Consider the following 16,482-nt stretch of genomic DNA (forward strand, 5'->3'; position numbering starts at 1 on the left):
CCACCGAGCGCGCGGTGCGCCCCACGCGCGTGCGGACGTGGGAGCTCGCGGACCTGGTGCGGGACGGGCAGCTCGACGTGGACGCCGTCAGCGCGGCGCTCGGGCTCGGGCTTGGGCTCTCGATCGGCACGGGCGACGGGGGGCGCGGGGGCGACAGCGACGGTAGTGACAGCGACGGTAGCAGTGATGACGACGATAGCGGCGTGCTGGTCAGCCCGCACCCCGAGCTGGACTCGCCGCCGCCGGGGGGCGCTGCGGGCATGGGCTGGGGCCGGGCGTGCGAGACAGGCGGGGTCGTGGTGCAGCGCCGGGTGCCGGGCGAGCAGCTGTGCACGATCATGGAGGAGACGGACTCGGCCGCCTCCGCTGGGGACTGCCAGTCTCTGCTGTCGAGCCGTAGCCGGAGCGTGCGCATACAGCTGTCGGGCGCGAGTCTGGACCGGCTCATCGAGATGTCGTGCGGTGCGTCCGTTGGCGAGTCGGATGATGGACAGAGCTGGAGGGCGAGCATCTCTGCGCGGTAGGCCGTTCGTTTCTCGGTTGTACGGGTGTGGTGAGGTTGAATTTCTGTTTACGCAGGGGAAGCGTCGCGGTTGGTCTTGCATGCTAAGTATCGCGTCCCTGCCAGATTCCCCGTTAGGGCGCTGTTCAAAGGCAAGGTAACCGGGCACTACGTCAGCTCCTGATCCTCGACCCCAATACTTTCGACATGCCCGTCATCACTCAATTGTATTTCGCATGTTTTCCGATTCCTCTCTCAAAATGGCCTTCGGTTTGTATCTCGTTTTCGCCAAAGATTGTAGCATTAGTGTTTCGCCTTTCTCTCGTACACTTTCAGGTTGTTGAGCTATGCACAGTATACTCGTACAGTTCACATACGGTCACGTAGTCTTACATAGGATACCCACGGCTTGCCGGATGGGCATTGCCCGAATCAATAAATACTCGATGACTAAATGGCAAGGTCGATAGAGCCCGTCAAGACGCTGCTTTCTCGGGCTCTACTATCTCTACGTCGTCTTCAGGAATCTCCGTCACCTTCTTATCCCAGCCCATTCGGGAGACGATATATTCCTGTCCGAGAACCTCCACACCCACTCGGATGGCCTCGACCACCAGATCCTCCACCCATTCGTACTGGTCCCAGAGGTCCAGCCACTTTCCGGGCACTGCCTGAGTGGTAGTGGAATGGCTGAGTTGATGGGTGGGGTCGGTCAAGTAGAGGAGAAATTGGAGAGATGTCTGATCAACCGACGCTGGCGATGACGCAGAATCGTCAACTTCAGCGGGTGGAGAAAGGGAGTAGGTCGTCAGATAGGGTTGTATCCGGAGATAAACATAAGAATAGGTCGTAGGGTTCTGAGCTGACGACTGCGTCGGTGCTGGCTGGGCGTTACGCTTAATGGCCTCCTCGAGATTTGCCTAATCCATGATTGAGCATGCTGTCGAAGGGCGCAGAGACATAGCACTCACCTGGGCGAGTTTGATCGCGGCTTCCAGGCCCTCGACAGCATTCAGCTCTCTCTTTGAGTCTGAGCTTTCCTTTGGGCGTGATTCGTCACCCCGGTTGACTACCAAATCCCCGCCTTCGACTTGCTCCATGATCTATATGAGTGCGAGTAAGTCGGCATAGTAGACACGTCGAGAATGAAGGGCGTACACGAGAAAGAGCTCGGTATACGAGGGTCTCAACTCCGTCATAGCCAATCATGTCATGGCTCAACCACACTTGGATGACCTCGTGCTCGGAAATCGGTGGGGCAACTACGTTCAGGAGATCTGTCAGGGTTGACAACCCAACCCTCTTGAAGTCATTTCCTATGGAACAGCACGCGGTTAGAGCGCACGTAAAATGCAGATAGCACGAGCAAGTTACCCAGCTTGTCCAGCTGAGCGGAACGCGCGTACTCAAGGACACCCTCGCCCCATTTACGTGCCTGTTCGTTCTTGGGCAACTCCTTGATGCGTTCATCTACGACGGTCCTGGCCTGCTGGATTGCAGCACTCGCACTCGACCAGACGTTGCCCCAGCCCCAGCCGCCGGAGGCACTCTCGTTTACCTGAGGTTGAGATTGCGGCTCTGTCTTTATGGTTGCAGAAAGGGAGACTCGCGAACTCGAAGAGCCTGATTCGGTCCTCTGGATTGCGGGAAGCGGGCTGGGCGCAGACGGCAGGAGGGATGGCGCAGGCGCGCCGAGTTTGACTCGCTCTGTGCTCTTGCGGACTGTAGGCGTGCCTGCACGAGAAAGCGGTCGGTCGATATGCGCCGTGTTGAGACGAGGCTCGGAGCTCTTCTGCGTGATTTCGTCGATGAAGGCGTAGACCTCCGCCTCGCCCTCGCCCCCGGGCGGCTGCGAGCTCTGCGCAGTCGCAGGAGCACCTGGCGACGGTGCGAGCGAGTCGAGGTCATCGAGAAATTGCAACGCTTCCTCCTGCTTTGACTTTGATTTCGTGGCCATTCTGGCGAGCAGAGCAAAGAGGTTGAGATAGTAGAGGTTGATCAAATCGGGGAGAGCGAGACAAGGTGACGCGCCACGATCGCGTCCGGTGGCAAAGGGCTCTCTCTCTCCGCGGTCTCGGACACTTCCAATCCCGTCTCAATTCTGCTCGCTCAACTCAGATAACACTCGAGCATAATCTCGGCTCATGCTTATACGCGAAAAATGGTGAAGAAAGCCAAGATTCTCGACCAAGTCGAGTCGTCGGAAGAGGAGCAGTTTCATGTTGGTATGCAGTGATTTCTCTTTCTGATGCGGTGACTTTTCATATCCCTGTAGAGGTTGTTACACAGGCTCGGATGAACAGGAGACATAAATTGGCAAGTATCAGTTTCTTTTGTCTGCAACTGTATCTCACCATGTGGTTAGGAATACTTGGTCAAGGTTGTTTTCAGTATGTATCTATTCCGTGCTTGTGCTCAACGGGTCTCCCACCTACAGTGGGCTGGCTATGATTCGGATTACGATACGTAAGTCGGATCACTAGAGCTTGTTTTCATACTCAAACATTTCCCAGCTGGGAACCAAGGAAGAATATGCAGGGTTGCGAGCGACTCTTAAAGAGCTTTTGGGCGGACGTCGGCCAGGACAAAAAACACTGTCCACCTGGTACTGTTATGCGTGCCACACCTACTTGGATTAGTGAGTGAATTATTGGCTTCATGGAGAGCTTGATGTACATTGCGCGTGTATCACCAAACAGAGAGAGAGAAAGCGTTTTTTGCCAAAAACTGGGGTGCTATAAAGGTCAAAGCCAATGAGGAACAGAGCAGCCAACAAGAGAGTGGGGAACAAAGCAGTGATGAATTTATCCAGCTCCCAAAGAAACGCAAGATATCGCGCAAGTCCACAGCGGTATGCGATATATCGGTTTGTTTTCGCTTGTAATATACAACTAATCCGTGTCGTGTAGGAGCCTAGTAAGAAGCGTGGTCGTGTGTCACAAGCGGATGCATCCACAGCGCAGTCGTCCAGAAAATCCCAGAAGAAACAGACACAATCCGTGGGGCAGGATGCCAGTAGTAGTGAGGTGCGTACATGCGATATGTCTAATCCAGACGCTCCTCATTATGCTCTCCAGGATGGTCAAACAGACTCCGGGGTATATCCCACTTCCCGCATAACCAAGAAGCGCGTGTGGAGAGATACGGACGACGCCGTCATAGTAAATCAGACCATCATCATAAAATGTATCACCCGGCTAATTGTTTAGTCTATTTCTGGAAGTTCTGAAGACGAATCTCTTCAAAGAGTCACAAAAACAATATCTAACGCGAATGCAAACGATGCAGACGTAGGCAGTATTGCTCAAGTGCGATCCTAGACTTATATTATCAAGTCGACTCAATTTTTCTTTCCAGGGTGCACGAAAAGACAAAGGGAAACAAAGAGAACATGATCCACCACCCCCGTCCGATGGTGCGGAGAGCGACGGAAAGAACTCTCTGTTCTCAGGACCGCCGTCACCACAGGGGCCTCTTGTATCCACAGGCACCCGTGACGAATCTCTGCAGTCCAAATTGCGTAACAATGAAGGGCCGGCGACAAAGCAGGCATTGACTTCCAGTAGCGTGGGATCTAGACCTCAGGAGCGTCGAGGTATCAAACCAATGCCCCTTCAGACGACAGGCGGAGGGCCTTCTCAGGGTATTTCGACCAAAGCCCGCCTTGCGCAGAAAGCCAGAGATCTAACTGCTGTGAATGCGGTACCAACTTCTGCACAAATACAAAGGAAAGCCTTGGCTCAGCTGTCATTTAAGAAGGCACCTGGCGGATCAGGTGGCACGTTGTCTACCCCCGTGCAAGACCCACGCTCTCCTGGCCAGGTAGTAGCCAATCCGTCTCAGTCCGCTGCACTTCCTGCTACGAGCGCCGTCGGCGACGTTTCGCAATTCGTGCAATCACCTGAATCTATGCATGGGCCCATTTCTCCGCTGGAACCGCGATCCGAGCCGCTGTTCTCTGAGGCCACCAAATCTGCGTCCGTTTCAGTTTCTTCTTTTGTCTTCGACATGGATTTCTGACCTGCATTCGTAGGCGACCCCAGATATCTCTACCGCGACGGCCGGCGCAACCTTCGAAGCCGGCATCGCCCCACGACAAAATGTCGGAGACAGACAAGTTTCTCTTAAATATCATGCCATCAGAGTGAGGAGGTTTGTGTTCATATTGATAATGTACTGACCGATGCCGTCGTGATTAGTTTTGCAGCACACATGGAGTATGTTTGGCTAATTCTGGTCCTTTCTTTGAGTCTAATTTTAGCTTCAGAGAAAATCCTGGGACTGAATATATTCCACCACCTGTGCACGCTGCTTCAAATGTGCCCTCGAAGCCACAGAATATTGGCAGGTGAGGCAAATTTATTTGTGAAGTCGCTTGTCGTCGATCGCCAGCCCTGACATATCATAGAATCCCAAAGAAGTGGAGGTGGTCAGGAGAGTTATTCATCGACATTGATAACGGCAAAGGCCAACGGCTTTGCAATATCGCGTTATACGACGCTACTGATCCTCGTCCGAATGGCCTACGCTTCAGTGTCTGTTTCGTTTCGGTTGACTCTATCAGACTTGGTAGAATGCATAACGTGCCGGAGCTGTACTTACTTTTGAATTCAAGCACTCCAGTTCAGCAATTTGCCAAGCTCGGCCATCAAGAAGAGGAAGATGCGGATGCTTTGAGAACCCTTGCCTCCTACATGAGGCGTCAAAGGATGGTGAGCGATCCCCTCCCCCATGCGCTTGTAGTCCTGAAAAATAAGGTTTTACCGGGCAGTTTACCTATACCCGTCTGACACTTGACGGTGAAGAAGTTGCTTTGATGCTGGTTTTCCCTTTTATCAATGAACTCTACTCGCTTCTCAAAGTCCCGTCTGATTTGAGGGACGGTCACCCCCTCCTGGCGGCGCTCGTCCCCTGGGAATTGTCGCGTTCAGAATATAACAAGGCTCTATGGTATCAGCCTAGGTCTCTTATCCCAGACGACCGCCTTTTGGATCCCAACTTGGCGACCATGATGCGAGACAAAAATGCTGTTCCTAGGCGATATAGAGCTCTCGATGTCCAACGCGCCCTGAGATTCCTCAAAGCTACCAAATCGTTCTATGATTTCATAACTTCTAGCAGCCGACTATACTGTATTTGGCATTCTCCTACCGACGGATCTTCCACGCAACATAATCCTGACACCGTTTGTCTCCGTGTCGTCTTGGACGCATGCAGAGCGCGCGACGTGGGCGATACGTCTCATGCTCGGATCGTATTTTCACATGTTGATGCCCTACCGACATTATACAAACTACCAGGATTGGCTGAGAGGCGATTTAAATACCCTGAAGTGCGGTTCTACTCGTATGGAAGCCATGAAAATGTTCCTGCCAGCCGTTGGGGGATACGAGAAATATTCCCTCTCGGTGCGTTCATCACTTTCTTCTGCTGGTAGAGTCCATCGAACATGTCTCAGGTGGAATTGTAACATTCACTCCTTCTGCAATCATTGGAGATATTATCGGCACGTATGACTTGATAAAGAAGCTCGATGAACACCCACTGTGGCAGTGCTATCTTTTGCCATCAGTAGTGGCTACGCTCGCCAAGCTGACATGCCAAGGACAGCCACCACTGGCCCTATACGACAAGTACGCGAAGGTCTTGACTTAGCAACCATCTCTCTTTCTCATATATTTTGATCAGGGGGGAATTCTTATTCGAAGAACTGCTCAGGTTAATCAACGAAGGAACTGTTTCGCTTCTAATTGCCCCGCCACCTCTGCATCAATTGAAGAATAACCGTGCGTTAGCCACGGAGTGGACCAGTTGGCAGATTGACTTGCTGGAGACTCATACTGCGCGCGAGACGTTGAAATTCTGCCTTGAGACCGCGTCAGCACAGCATTTAAATGTCGCGGAACAAGATCTTCCTGAAGCTATACAGAAGGAAATTGCGCGGGATCTATGGATGATGCAATCGCAACCAGCTATCATGGACGAATACCGGCGTCTCGTCGTCATAAAGTCTGAAGCTGACACGTATTTCAGGCAACACAAGGAAGGTGTACGTCTGCCCTCCTTGATGCTCCTCGGACGGTACTCATAATGGATAACGCCCTAGATTGAATGCGTGTGCATGTCAGACTTTGAATTCAAGGACGACTATTTCAAGGCATTGCCGTGAGTGAGTGTCTAGGGAGAGCGTAGGAGTGCCAATGTATGTAACTGTATGATGATACTATTAGTGTATCGTTGTGACTGTTCATGGACATTGAAGTATTGAATGCTGTCGCGCGTGGCCCGGGCAGTGCAGATTGTGATTTTGCTTGGAATCACGTGCGCACCCACTGAGCCGGAAACTTGGCGTTCGTCCAGAAGAGGCTCGGAGGGTCAGTCCTCTCGACACACTCAACGTCTACCCAAGATGTCTGCTCTGTCGGCCATTTTAGCTGACCCCGCGTATCATGACTACTTGGCTATCATCAAGGGTGCTAGGAATGGCTTTGTCTATGGTGTAAAAGTACGATTTCCCCATGCTCTCATCATGGCCATTTTGTTCGGGCGTGGAAGGTCAGTCTGTACTACAACGCAAAGCTTTCTTCCCTCATAGCATGCACTGCAGCTGGACTACTCGCCTTCGTACCATCGCTCGTGCAACTAGACAGCACGCACTGAACCTTGCCAAATTCGTATCGTTGTACAAGACCTGTCTTCTCATCCAGAAGAAGTTCAATGGCGGAGTCCAGCGCAGCGCGGACACATTTATTGCCGGCCTTATCGGCGGCTATTTTGTCTTCGGGGATAGAAATGCTGTCAACGAACAGGTATGTGTCACCGCTATCATGTCTGCGGTGCAGAGCTCACGCGATCCTAGATCGTGCTCTACGTCTGTTCTCGAGTCGTCGCGTCCCTCATTCCTCGCGCCGGGTCCCCGTATGCGATGAACTCGACTGCTTCTTCTGCCGTAAAGCCCATCCCTCCCGATGCACGGAAATTCTCTGTATTCGCTGCCCTATGTTGGGGGGCAGTCATGTGGCTCTTCAATGAGCGGGGCGAGGCTATCCAGCCGGGGATGTTCAGCTCCATGGTCTACCTTTACCGCGATTCGGAACATTGGAATAGCTTGCGGACGCTTCTTTGGCACAACAAGTAGTCGCTGTGCACCAGAGCACTCCGATCTTGCACGCTTTGGACACTATCTATAGATTCGGCTACACAGACATACCACCGATGGATCAATCAACCGTAATGTGTCTTGTGGGATAATAGTATTTTGTTGCACTTCTCGGCGTACTCCCGAGCACGGCGCGCGGACACGATGAGCTGCTTACCGGTACATATGTAGGTTGTTGCCAGCGCTCACCGCGTGGCGGCCATGCTAACGTTTCAGGTGAGTACGGCTAGCGTGTACACTTCATCTCTGCGTGGACGATCCACCGCCGGTAGTTCATTCTTTCCGCGCATCCTAGCCAGGACCTAGTATGCGCACTTATATGGGCAATACCAGATAGCTTTCCGCTGATACTGATCATGCTGCAAACTTCAAAGGACTTTAGCGGGCGAAATAGTCTCACACTGCGATCCGAGAACGGCCCCCGTGTGTACTGCATGCTGTCGGTCAGAATCAGATTGACTGGGGTGGTCGCAGCTGAGAATGTCTCGAGGGGGGGTGGAGAGGCTTCCATGCCATGACACCAAAGCATATTATTATTATTTCAAAGTCCCTTCCCATTAGAAGTCCCAGGCATCATATGCACTTAGTCAATTGACCGTATGGGGTAGAAGTGTAGGAAAAATTGCTTTAGTCCGAACATTAACGGCGTGGCATGGAAGGTGAGCGTGGAGGCAGCTTGCCGTTAGAATTGATCAATCCTCATCTTCGAGATCTCGCGCAGTGCTGCCTTCCGTGGCGATCGTGGACTGAATTCGCGGGAGGGATTACTCGCTGTCAACATAGTGGATTCCGTGCACTCGCGTAGGTGATTGATCAGTGTTGATATTATAGCATGTTCCAGCGAGATGTCGTTCACTCCGCGGCATGCAAATTTGTACTGTGTATTCAATGTCCTCCAGTTGTGATGTGCCTAGGTTACCCCGAAGGTTGAACACCTCGGAGTCGCCGTCAAAGCGCAGCTTGGCTTGATCGGGAGCGGTGCATTGCGACACGTCTGGTGGAACTGGGGCAGTGTACAGCTGATATCTCACCGTTGATAAGCAGACACAGCAAAACTCGAGCGACTGAGCATGCATTTGTACGTGGTCAGCATGAAGTATGCACAGAGGTAGGAAAGGCGTGAGTGATATGTACATCGTGAAGCAATCCTGAATGTCGACGCGACTGCAAAGGATGCCCTGTAGCGGAACCAGACGTAATGAGCCCAATGGAGAGACAAGGGATATGGTATCATGAATCGAGGTAAGTAATGAGACTGGAGTCAGTTCTATATAGTCCGCAATGTGCCCTACATGATAATACACTTCCCTCCTTTTCTCTTCTCCTTATCTTTCGGCGGTCGAGGTGGACCCTGCATCCCCTGCTCCTGTTGTTTTGTCTGCCGGAGGAGTCGAACGAGGTCTACGAATAACCGCTCCACGTTGACCGCCGTTTTTGCAGACGTTTCTAGGAAATCGCAGCCGAAGCTCCGCGCAAGCGCCAAGCCTTCGTCTCGGGATACTTCACGCTCATATTGCTTGTCGCATTTATTGCCTACGAGCATAAAGACCGGCTTCTGTCGCTTGACTTTCAGCATCGCTTGCCGAAATACATCGAGTCGTTCGAATGTCGCGCGCGACGCGATCGAATAGACCAGGATAAAACCTTGGCCTTCTCTGCGTGGATAAACGGTTTCATTATGAACTTGGCAGGGGCGTGAGGCTTGCATACCTAACCCATTGGTCCCGCAGTGTGGCGTACTCCTCTGTTGATCGCGTGAATCATGATACTCTGCGTGATGCGCGCAAGACGAAGCACACCTTGACCTGCCGTATCAATCACTTCCACAAAGCACATTCGTTTGTCAACCACCAGTTGCTTGCGATATGCATCCTCTATCGTCGGGTCATAAGTCTACAGTGTCACAGGAAGATTACTAACGGCGATGGGAACAGTGTCCTTGAAAAACCAACCTCTACAAGATGGAGGAGCAATGATGATCGTCCTCAGCGCCAATCTGGAGGCTAGACACGTATTGTGCTCACCAACGAAACAGTTAAGTGTGAACTGCGGACAGTGTGATCAGCTGGTTCGTTGGGGATATTTTGTGGGGGACTGACCTGAACAGCTAGCGCTGTCTTCCCTACGCCTCCATCACCCAGCACGGCTACTCGCCAACTATCCATTTCTGGTGCTGCGATCACATAAGACGCAGACGGGACGGGAGATGGGTGAGGAAACATACCCTCAAGGAGCAGAAACGAGAGTGTAGAATATGCAAGACTGGGGCACGTTGAGCGCGATCGGGGAGGGAGAGAGGCGTCGGCGCACCTTCAAATTGAAGACGTGAAGTGCGAGATAGGAGAGCAGAGGGGGGAGGCGAGAGAGGGAGGCGAGATAATAAAAGCGAGATCTGAACGTCGTGCAAAATCGTGCGGGGTCGTAAAGAGAAAGGCGGGAAAGCCTGGCGTCGAGGGGATGGGCGTAGAGAGAGAGCGGAATAGCCTTCGAGTTTGCGCGCAGAGGCGCCCCGTCGAGTATTTCTAGACGCAGCCAAACACAGCCAATCTAATAGGGCCCCTTTCCGGCTCGCACCGACCGGCCCTCCCGCATATGGCATATCCCTTTCCTTATCTGGCTGGTGTGCCACTGCATAAATAAATAATATTTGGCGCCGCCGTGAGCTGCTTCGTCTCTCCCTTCTGCGCCTTCTCGCGAGACGAGAGCTCGAGCGTGCGCTCTCAGGGCCCATCGTTAAACTCTTATTGTCGGGCATCGCCGAACCCCATCAGCCAGACAGGTCGCAATCCATTCACGCCTTACACCGGCCCTCAGGCACACGGACGCCCATGTGCTCCTCCACACCCCAAATCCACATCCATCGTCCTCCTCGCAGCGGATCATCCTCTTTGGCACGTCCTCCCCAGAACCGTCTCGGTCCCTGGCCCAGGACAGAGACAGAGATTAGATACGCTGCGCTCGAGTCGAGCTCGTCCGCAATGACCACTCACCCGCCAGTCCTCGGGGTCTCTGGCGCTCCCTAGCCCGATCGGCTCCTGTCCTCCTTGCCCTGCCCGCAGTGCAGTGCACAGCGATCATGACCAGGCGCCCAGGCGCCCAGAGCGAGACTCCAGTCACCACGGCAGGCCAGTCACGGAACCGCGCGCCCAGCTCGCACTCACAAGGGCCATATGCCTCCGCAATATAGTAGATATGATATGGAATGTGATTGGTGAATTCGGAAAAGAAAGGGAAAAAAAAGGCAACATGCTTGAAAGCCGGAGAATCCAACCTTCGGAAGCCGTTATATCAGCGTCTAGGCCCTGGCCTGCGGTACCTAAACGCATACACGACCAATCGCGCCTGGCACATCCCCATGGTGAGACATGATTCGGTTAAAATCAAAATGATGAAGAGGAGACGAGGCGCACGACGAGGCGATCGAGAGGCAATAGGCTCCGGATACCAGGCCACTGCGAGTACGACTCGGTCTGAATGCATCGACCCGCAGAGAAAGACGAAATGACTCTACGATAAATATATCCATACCCGGGATCAGGGTGTGTGCGGTCGATCCGTTTCAAGGAATTTTCCACACCACAGGCCGAGATACTGAGTAAGGATGCTGTCCTCCTGACAAGACGATCGTGTAAGTAGTAGTACTACGAGGAACTGAGGCGCATCCCCCCGGTCGACCGTGCATCTCCGACGCGCATAGAAAATGGACATGCACCTCTGGGTGGCGTCAACTGATACCGGAAGGGGCTCATAATGAAATCGGGGCGCTCGCAGAACATGAGTGAATTCAATGTGAGGCTCCGCTGTGAGTGCGGAGACGTAATTGAGACGGTTTGGGACTTGTCTGGAGTTCAAGTGGCTTAAAGACGCCAGGGACGGGAGCGCGCGTTGGGGGCTTAACAATAGCAGGACGAGCCAGTCATTGAAAGCGGGGTCACTCTGGGCGGACCCTCTGCCCTGGTGGAGAAACCTCCCGCAGAGGGAGACAATTGGAGGGTTCGCAAACAGCCGGCCCGCGATGGAACAGGAAGGTCTATCAGGTCGTCTGCGGCCACGACCATGCCCCGTGTCGCAAGACAAAGACAAATCCCTCGACAGCATCGTCAAAATCACCGGATCAGCTCACCGTGCATCGTGCGCACAACATCCATCTGTTCGCTCGCTGTCGCCGCCACCCGTATCCGAGACAGCTCGATGTCGTCCCAAAGGCATGTCATGCTCTCTTTTCCCATTGTCTACATAAATCTCCGCAGGTTCACATCGCTTTAGCGAGAAGGGAATGCCCAAGTGGCTCTATGATATGTCGTCCATCTCGACCACATTCCGCGAATGGCCCTTCTTTCAGCATACAGGGACGACCACATCTAGCACAGCGCTTCCGATCTTGCCGCATCCATATGCTCTGCATGTTGGAGCTGCGCCCCCAGGACCACACGCTGATTCCCATGAGATAACACAGACGCGGTCACCAGAATGCGTCAGGTTCCTTTCTGTCAGCAGCACCCTCCATGCGGCCCAACACATGCCACTGGCCGACGAGAAGCCCCGAGGTCTACGGGTGAGCGGTCATGTATGAGCTTAAGTACCGGCCAGACGAACCATTCTCCCGGGCGTACGTATACCTTTGGACTGAGCACGAGCTTGGCTGATGACCGCTTTGGACGGCTCATCCGGACCTCGCTTGCCTCAGGAATCTCAAGGAGAAAGTCCGAGCAGCCTCGTCGACTCCTCATGCAGGACTATCACATCTGACCAGGGTGTTTTCTCGCTTACAATACAACGATTACTGCTCTCGGGCAACACCACCTTCTCAAAATGGTGCGAAGAGCGATTTGGTCCGCTATCAGCCAAGCGGGAAATTATGTCTGCAGTTGGTCAATCTGTCAATATATGCAGCCCGAATTGCTTTTATATCCGCACCCGGCCCTTCATGAATCCCCTTCGTTCGGTTCACTGCTCTCTGCAAGATCAATTCGCTGGTGCTGGTGCTCATGCTCTCTGTTCATTACGCCGGCACCAGCTTGCGGTCTACTGGCCCCGCTGGGTGCATATTGCCTCCTTCGCATGTATAAGGTTCATCTGAATCAAGATGGGCCTCCGGAACCCGCTGAGAGAGCCTCTGGACACAGGCTCGCACCACACAACCGTGAGTGGCACTCTGGTATCTCCCATTGGATCGGTGATACGCTTTCCCAGAAGTTCCGACGCCAGATGACCATCTCGTACAGTGTCCCCCACCGGGACGAAGACGGGCTCTTAAGTGACATGTGTCGAATGCATGCCCATCTTTCTGGAAACTCTTGTCTAGCAGGGCCCAGTGTCTCTGCTCTACTCCGGTATGTTATCGGGTATTCGAGAGCGCCCTTGTATTCAGCCTTCCTCGTCTATTTTACGGGGGTAGATCGGAGCAAGCCCGCCCCGAATTGTGTCTATGACGCTGTTATGAGCTGGCGTACGGCCTGGAATTGAGCCAGAGTCCGCTCAAGGCATAGATGAACAACACACCGTCCCCTCTTCCTCCTGCGCGCTGCGCAGAGAGCTTCGTGCCCCATATTTCTGCCTCGACAGACGCTCTCCAAATCTGAATGGTTTATAATCATTTTGTGGGTCCAGCGATGGGTAATGCAGTTTCCATACCCTTCTTACCTTTCCTACTGCGCCCGAGGTCACGACGTAAAGCAGCTCAAGTGCGTGTCCTTTTTGGCGACCACCCGATGGTTCAGGTTCTTTCTTTTTCCCTTGATGCGACCTCACGGTGCGCTGTGCACTGAGCCTTGTCCCCACAGTCGCGCGATTGAGAATCAAATGTCATCAAACTTGCCACGACGAGCGGCGAAGCGCAGTACACGTGTTATACGCGTCGGTAGAGATATTTCGCCTGGATGCCTTTGATGCGCTCAGGCGCAGCCTCAGGACCGTATCAATCTTCCATGGTGTCGTACGACAGCACCTTGAAAAGCCCATTTATCGTATGCTTGGAGACTCTGGGTGACTTGACGGAGCCCAGCACGCTGCGGCTCATCTGCACTTGTTTGCTTTTATTTCCCGCTGAGTGTTACGTCGAACGCTCACCCGATGAGTCGCACTGTGCATGCGTTATATTCAGCTCTGACTCGTATGCTCCCTAGATGTTTGTACATAGACGAATTCATCGTCCGATGGCCTGCTGAAACAATCCTAGCCGAGTCCATCGGCGATCACAGTGCACTGAAATTCTTGTGCCCGTCCAAGCTTATATGCGCGACCTCTTCGGGCTACTGAGGGCGGCAAGGACGAGAACGAAGATCGTCTCGTCACACTCGCGTAGCCACTCTTGGGATCATGGCCACAGTGTAGGGTTCCTCAGACTCGCTGCCAGGACGACCCGCCATCTACTACATCTTGCCGGCTTTCACTTGGACGCGGGGCCGACAACGACGTGCCTGCGAGCAATACTTAAATAGGTGCTGCGCAGCGCACCTTGCAGCGGTGCCGCTCACGTATGCATTTCATGAGCGGCGAGGTGAACGCCATGCGTCCTCAGCACAATATCTCACGTCAGACCGGATTGCCTACCGTTCATGGCGGCAGCGTTGCAGTCAACGGCTCGCTTTGGAGGTACAAGGTCCATTCTAGATTTATTACAGCGCTCGTGTGCTCTCTGCCGCATTGACCCCACTTGGCTTGTCGATCTTTGAACATCTGACTGTGCAGCTCGACGTCCCATGGTGCCCGGGCCCTTCTCCAAATTCTTCAAATTGCGCAAATGTCATGGATATCGATAGACCGCCCCATTGCGCTATCTGTTGTGGCCACTTTACATCCGCCTTCGACGTTTCAGCGCCGAGTCGATACCTCTGGAACAATCCTCTTCCTCTGACGCGCACAAAACGCGCACTAGACGCAGGGATCCAGGTATGGACTCACTAGCTCCGTTCTGTCTTCCGGATAGAACTTTCACGAATCACACATGTGATCTACGTTTCGCCCCCGTCGTGTCCCAAATTTACCTCAAACTCTGCGGAACGAAGCACACGGTAGGTGATAGAGGTCTGCGTATGTTGAAGACAAAGCTGCGCGAATACCTTTCTCGACGAGGCAAATACCCTGAAGGGAATCTGCATTATCACCTGCCGGAACAGAGCCTTCAATACACCTACCCGGCGATGAGGGCAACTGATAATCACAGCGCCGACAGACTGCCCCAAGTTTCAAAGTCATCACCCACTTAGCGTTCATCACCACATGTCATTCTACAGACAACACCAGACCCTATTGAAGCTCTCGCTAAGAATCCTAAAATGACCTCCAAAGAAACAGGGCAAGGAGATTGTTGCAGGCGAAGTCATTAAACGTGGGGCAGAGAAGGAAGGGAACGGTGTACAACAAGCCGTATCACGGAACCCAAAGGAGGTGCAGCCACACGAGAGGATCTAGGTATACACTAATATTGCTTAGGAGGAGAACCTGGGAAGCAATAAATAGAAGGGCGATGACCCCGGGTATGAACACACTAGCGAGCGAGAAGAACGAATGAGAAGAGAAGCCAGGAGAGCTGTGCAGGAGCGAGACCGACCTCTGTACATCAACACTTCAGTCCTGCCTGCTGAATTCGGCTTGTGTGAGATTGAGCACGAATTCGCACTTGAAGTCCGCGGGAGGCTCGATTATTTTTATGGCCTTCTTCGCACCAGGGCCGCCCGTCCGTGCCAGTGTGCCAGGGAGAGTGTTGGCAATGGACGGGAAGGGACGGAGAGGGCGGGAGACGGGGAATGATGGCGCATTCATCACGTTTCGTGGTGGTCGTGGCAGGCCGGAGGACGCGAGGGGCGAGGGGACGCGTGCACGGGCTGCGGTGGGGTTGAGGGACGACGGACGCGCAGACATAGAGATGGTAGCTACGAGAGGGGTAGGAGCAGTGTCAATCGCAGGGGACGGAGGGCTCAAAGTAGTACGAAGTGAGCAACACTAACCCATTTTGGTACGGAACAAGCGGAGCGGAAGTGACAGAAGTAGGTGCGAAAAACGGCGAGGAAACCGAAGACAGGACGAGGACGTGGTGGACTAGAGCGAAGGGGGGAACATAGGAATGAGCTGGAGCAGACAGGATATAAACCAAGGGCAGAACCCCAGCGACTTGTCCCCAGCCACTTTATTGGCTAAACAGGTGCCGCGTCGACAAACAACGCGCTCCATCAGCCATGCCCACCCGGGGCTCGCCTGCGCCCTGCGCTGCGCCTCTCCTCTCAAGACTCGGCCCACCTTCGTCTGTATTCTGCGCTTGCGCCGCCATCTGTCGCTCAATGCTGGCCCCATTTTTTGATTCTGACTTGCACCAGAACACCCAGCCTCAACGACCAGGATGCTCACCGAATCACGCTCATGTCATCATCATCACTGTTCGAGGCCTCGTCCGGTCCTTTCTTCCCGGTCTTCGACACGTCTGGGGACGAGATCATGTCTGGCTTGCTTACGCTTTGATCCCTGATTCTGAATTCAAGCACCTGAAGGAGAATGCTGTCAGCCAATCCAATACCCTTCCTCTCCTTATCTCCCGAGCCTAAATTGCGCAGCCGCCGCAGTATACATGACAGTATCTCCATCTTTCAATGATATATTGGTTTCGAAACCCAGTGTGGCGATACAGTGTATATATGCACAGGATAATAGTATCAAATCGCACAAGTAGTTGTAAAAGGCATGAACAAGGTCCTTCCTAACGGGTCGACGATGATAAATGGTGTCTAAGCATATGGTGAAGCAACCGGTGGAGGGGTCGTATCTCCGGGCGACGGAGCGCCATAACGGCCACAATCCATATGTACGGCTGGTCTGGGAAAACACG

General features: G+C 53.3%; 5 protein-coding genes across 5 annotated transcripts; 2 read left to right on the top strand and 3 right to left on the bottom strand.

The window, feature by feature from the left end:
* Positions 1-978: 978 nt before the first annotated feature.
* Positions 979-2,459, bottom strand: FIBRA_04255 (uncharacterized protein; the record flags this gene model as incomplete). Its single annotated transcript, XM_012326069.1, has 4 exons — positions 979-1,422; positions 1,474-1,605; positions 1,661-1,818; positions 1,877-2,459. The coding sequence occupies 4 exons, from the start codon at positions 2,457-2,459 to the stop codon at positions 979-981; spliced, it is 1,317 nt and encodes a 438-aa protein (XP_012181459.1).
* A 204-nt stretch (positions 2,460-2,663) lies between these two features.
* FIBRA_04256 (uncharacterized protein) lies at positions 2,664-6,671 on the top strand (the record flags this gene model as incomplete). The annotated part of the gene is made up of 16 exons (XM_012326070.1): positions 2,664-2,723; positions 2,868-2,968; positions 3,016-3,140; positions 3,202-3,353; positions 3,412-3,528; positions 3,580-3,663; positions 3,712-3,810; positions 3,860-4,479; positions 4,536-4,646; positions 4,702-4,719; positions 4,770-4,850; positions 4,911-5,214; positions 5,274-5,910; positions 5,961-6,135; positions 6,191-6,551; positions 6,609-6,671. The coding sequence occupies 16 exons, from the start codon at positions 2,664-2,666 to the stop codon at positions 6,669-6,671; spliced, it is 3,108 nt and encodes a 1,035-aa protein (XP_012181460.1).
* A 240-nt stretch (positions 6,672-6,911) lies between these two features.
* Positions 6,912-7,640, top strand: FIBRA_04257 (uncharacterized protein; the record flags this gene model as incomplete). The annotated part of the gene is made up of 3 exons (XM_012326071.1): positions 6,912-7,057; positions 7,110-7,311; positions 7,362-7,640. 3 exons carry the CDS (start codon positions 6,912-6,914, stop codon positions 7,638-7,640), a joined length of 627 nt encoding a protein of 208 aa, XP_012181461.1.
* Positions 7,641-8,949: 1,309 nt separating this feature from the next.
* On the bottom strand, positions 8,950-9,826 carry FIBRA_04258 (uncharacterized protein; the record flags this gene model as incomplete). Its single annotated transcript, XM_012326072.1, has 5 exons — positions 8,950-9,316; positions 9,372-9,405; positions 9,461-9,535; positions 9,578-9,707; positions 9,761-9,826. The coding sequence occupies 5 exons, from the start codon at positions 9,824-9,826 to the stop codon at positions 8,950-8,952; spliced, it is 672 nt and encodes a 223-aa protein (XP_012181462.1).
* A 5,404-nt stretch (positions 9,827-15,230) lies between these two features.
* On the bottom strand, positions 15,231-16,240 carry FIBRA_04259 (uncharacterized protein; the record flags this gene model as incomplete). Its single annotated transcript, XM_012326073.1, has 2 exons — positions 15,231-15,579; positions 16,008-16,240. The coding sequence occupies 2 exons, from the start codon at positions 16,238-16,240 to the stop codon at positions 15,231-15,233; spliced, it is 582 nt and encodes a 193-aa protein (XP_012181463.1).
* Positions 16,241-16,482: the final 242 nt, after the last annotated feature.

Source organism: Fibroporia radiculosa, assembly GCF_000313525.1.
Source record: "Fibroporia radiculosa TFFH 294 genomic supercontigs, scaffold2774, whole genome shotgun sequence".
NCBI classification, from domain to species: domain Eukaryota; kingdom Fungi; phylum Basidiomycota; class Agaricomycetes; order Polyporales; family Fibroporiaceae; genus Fibroporia; species Fibroporia radiculosa.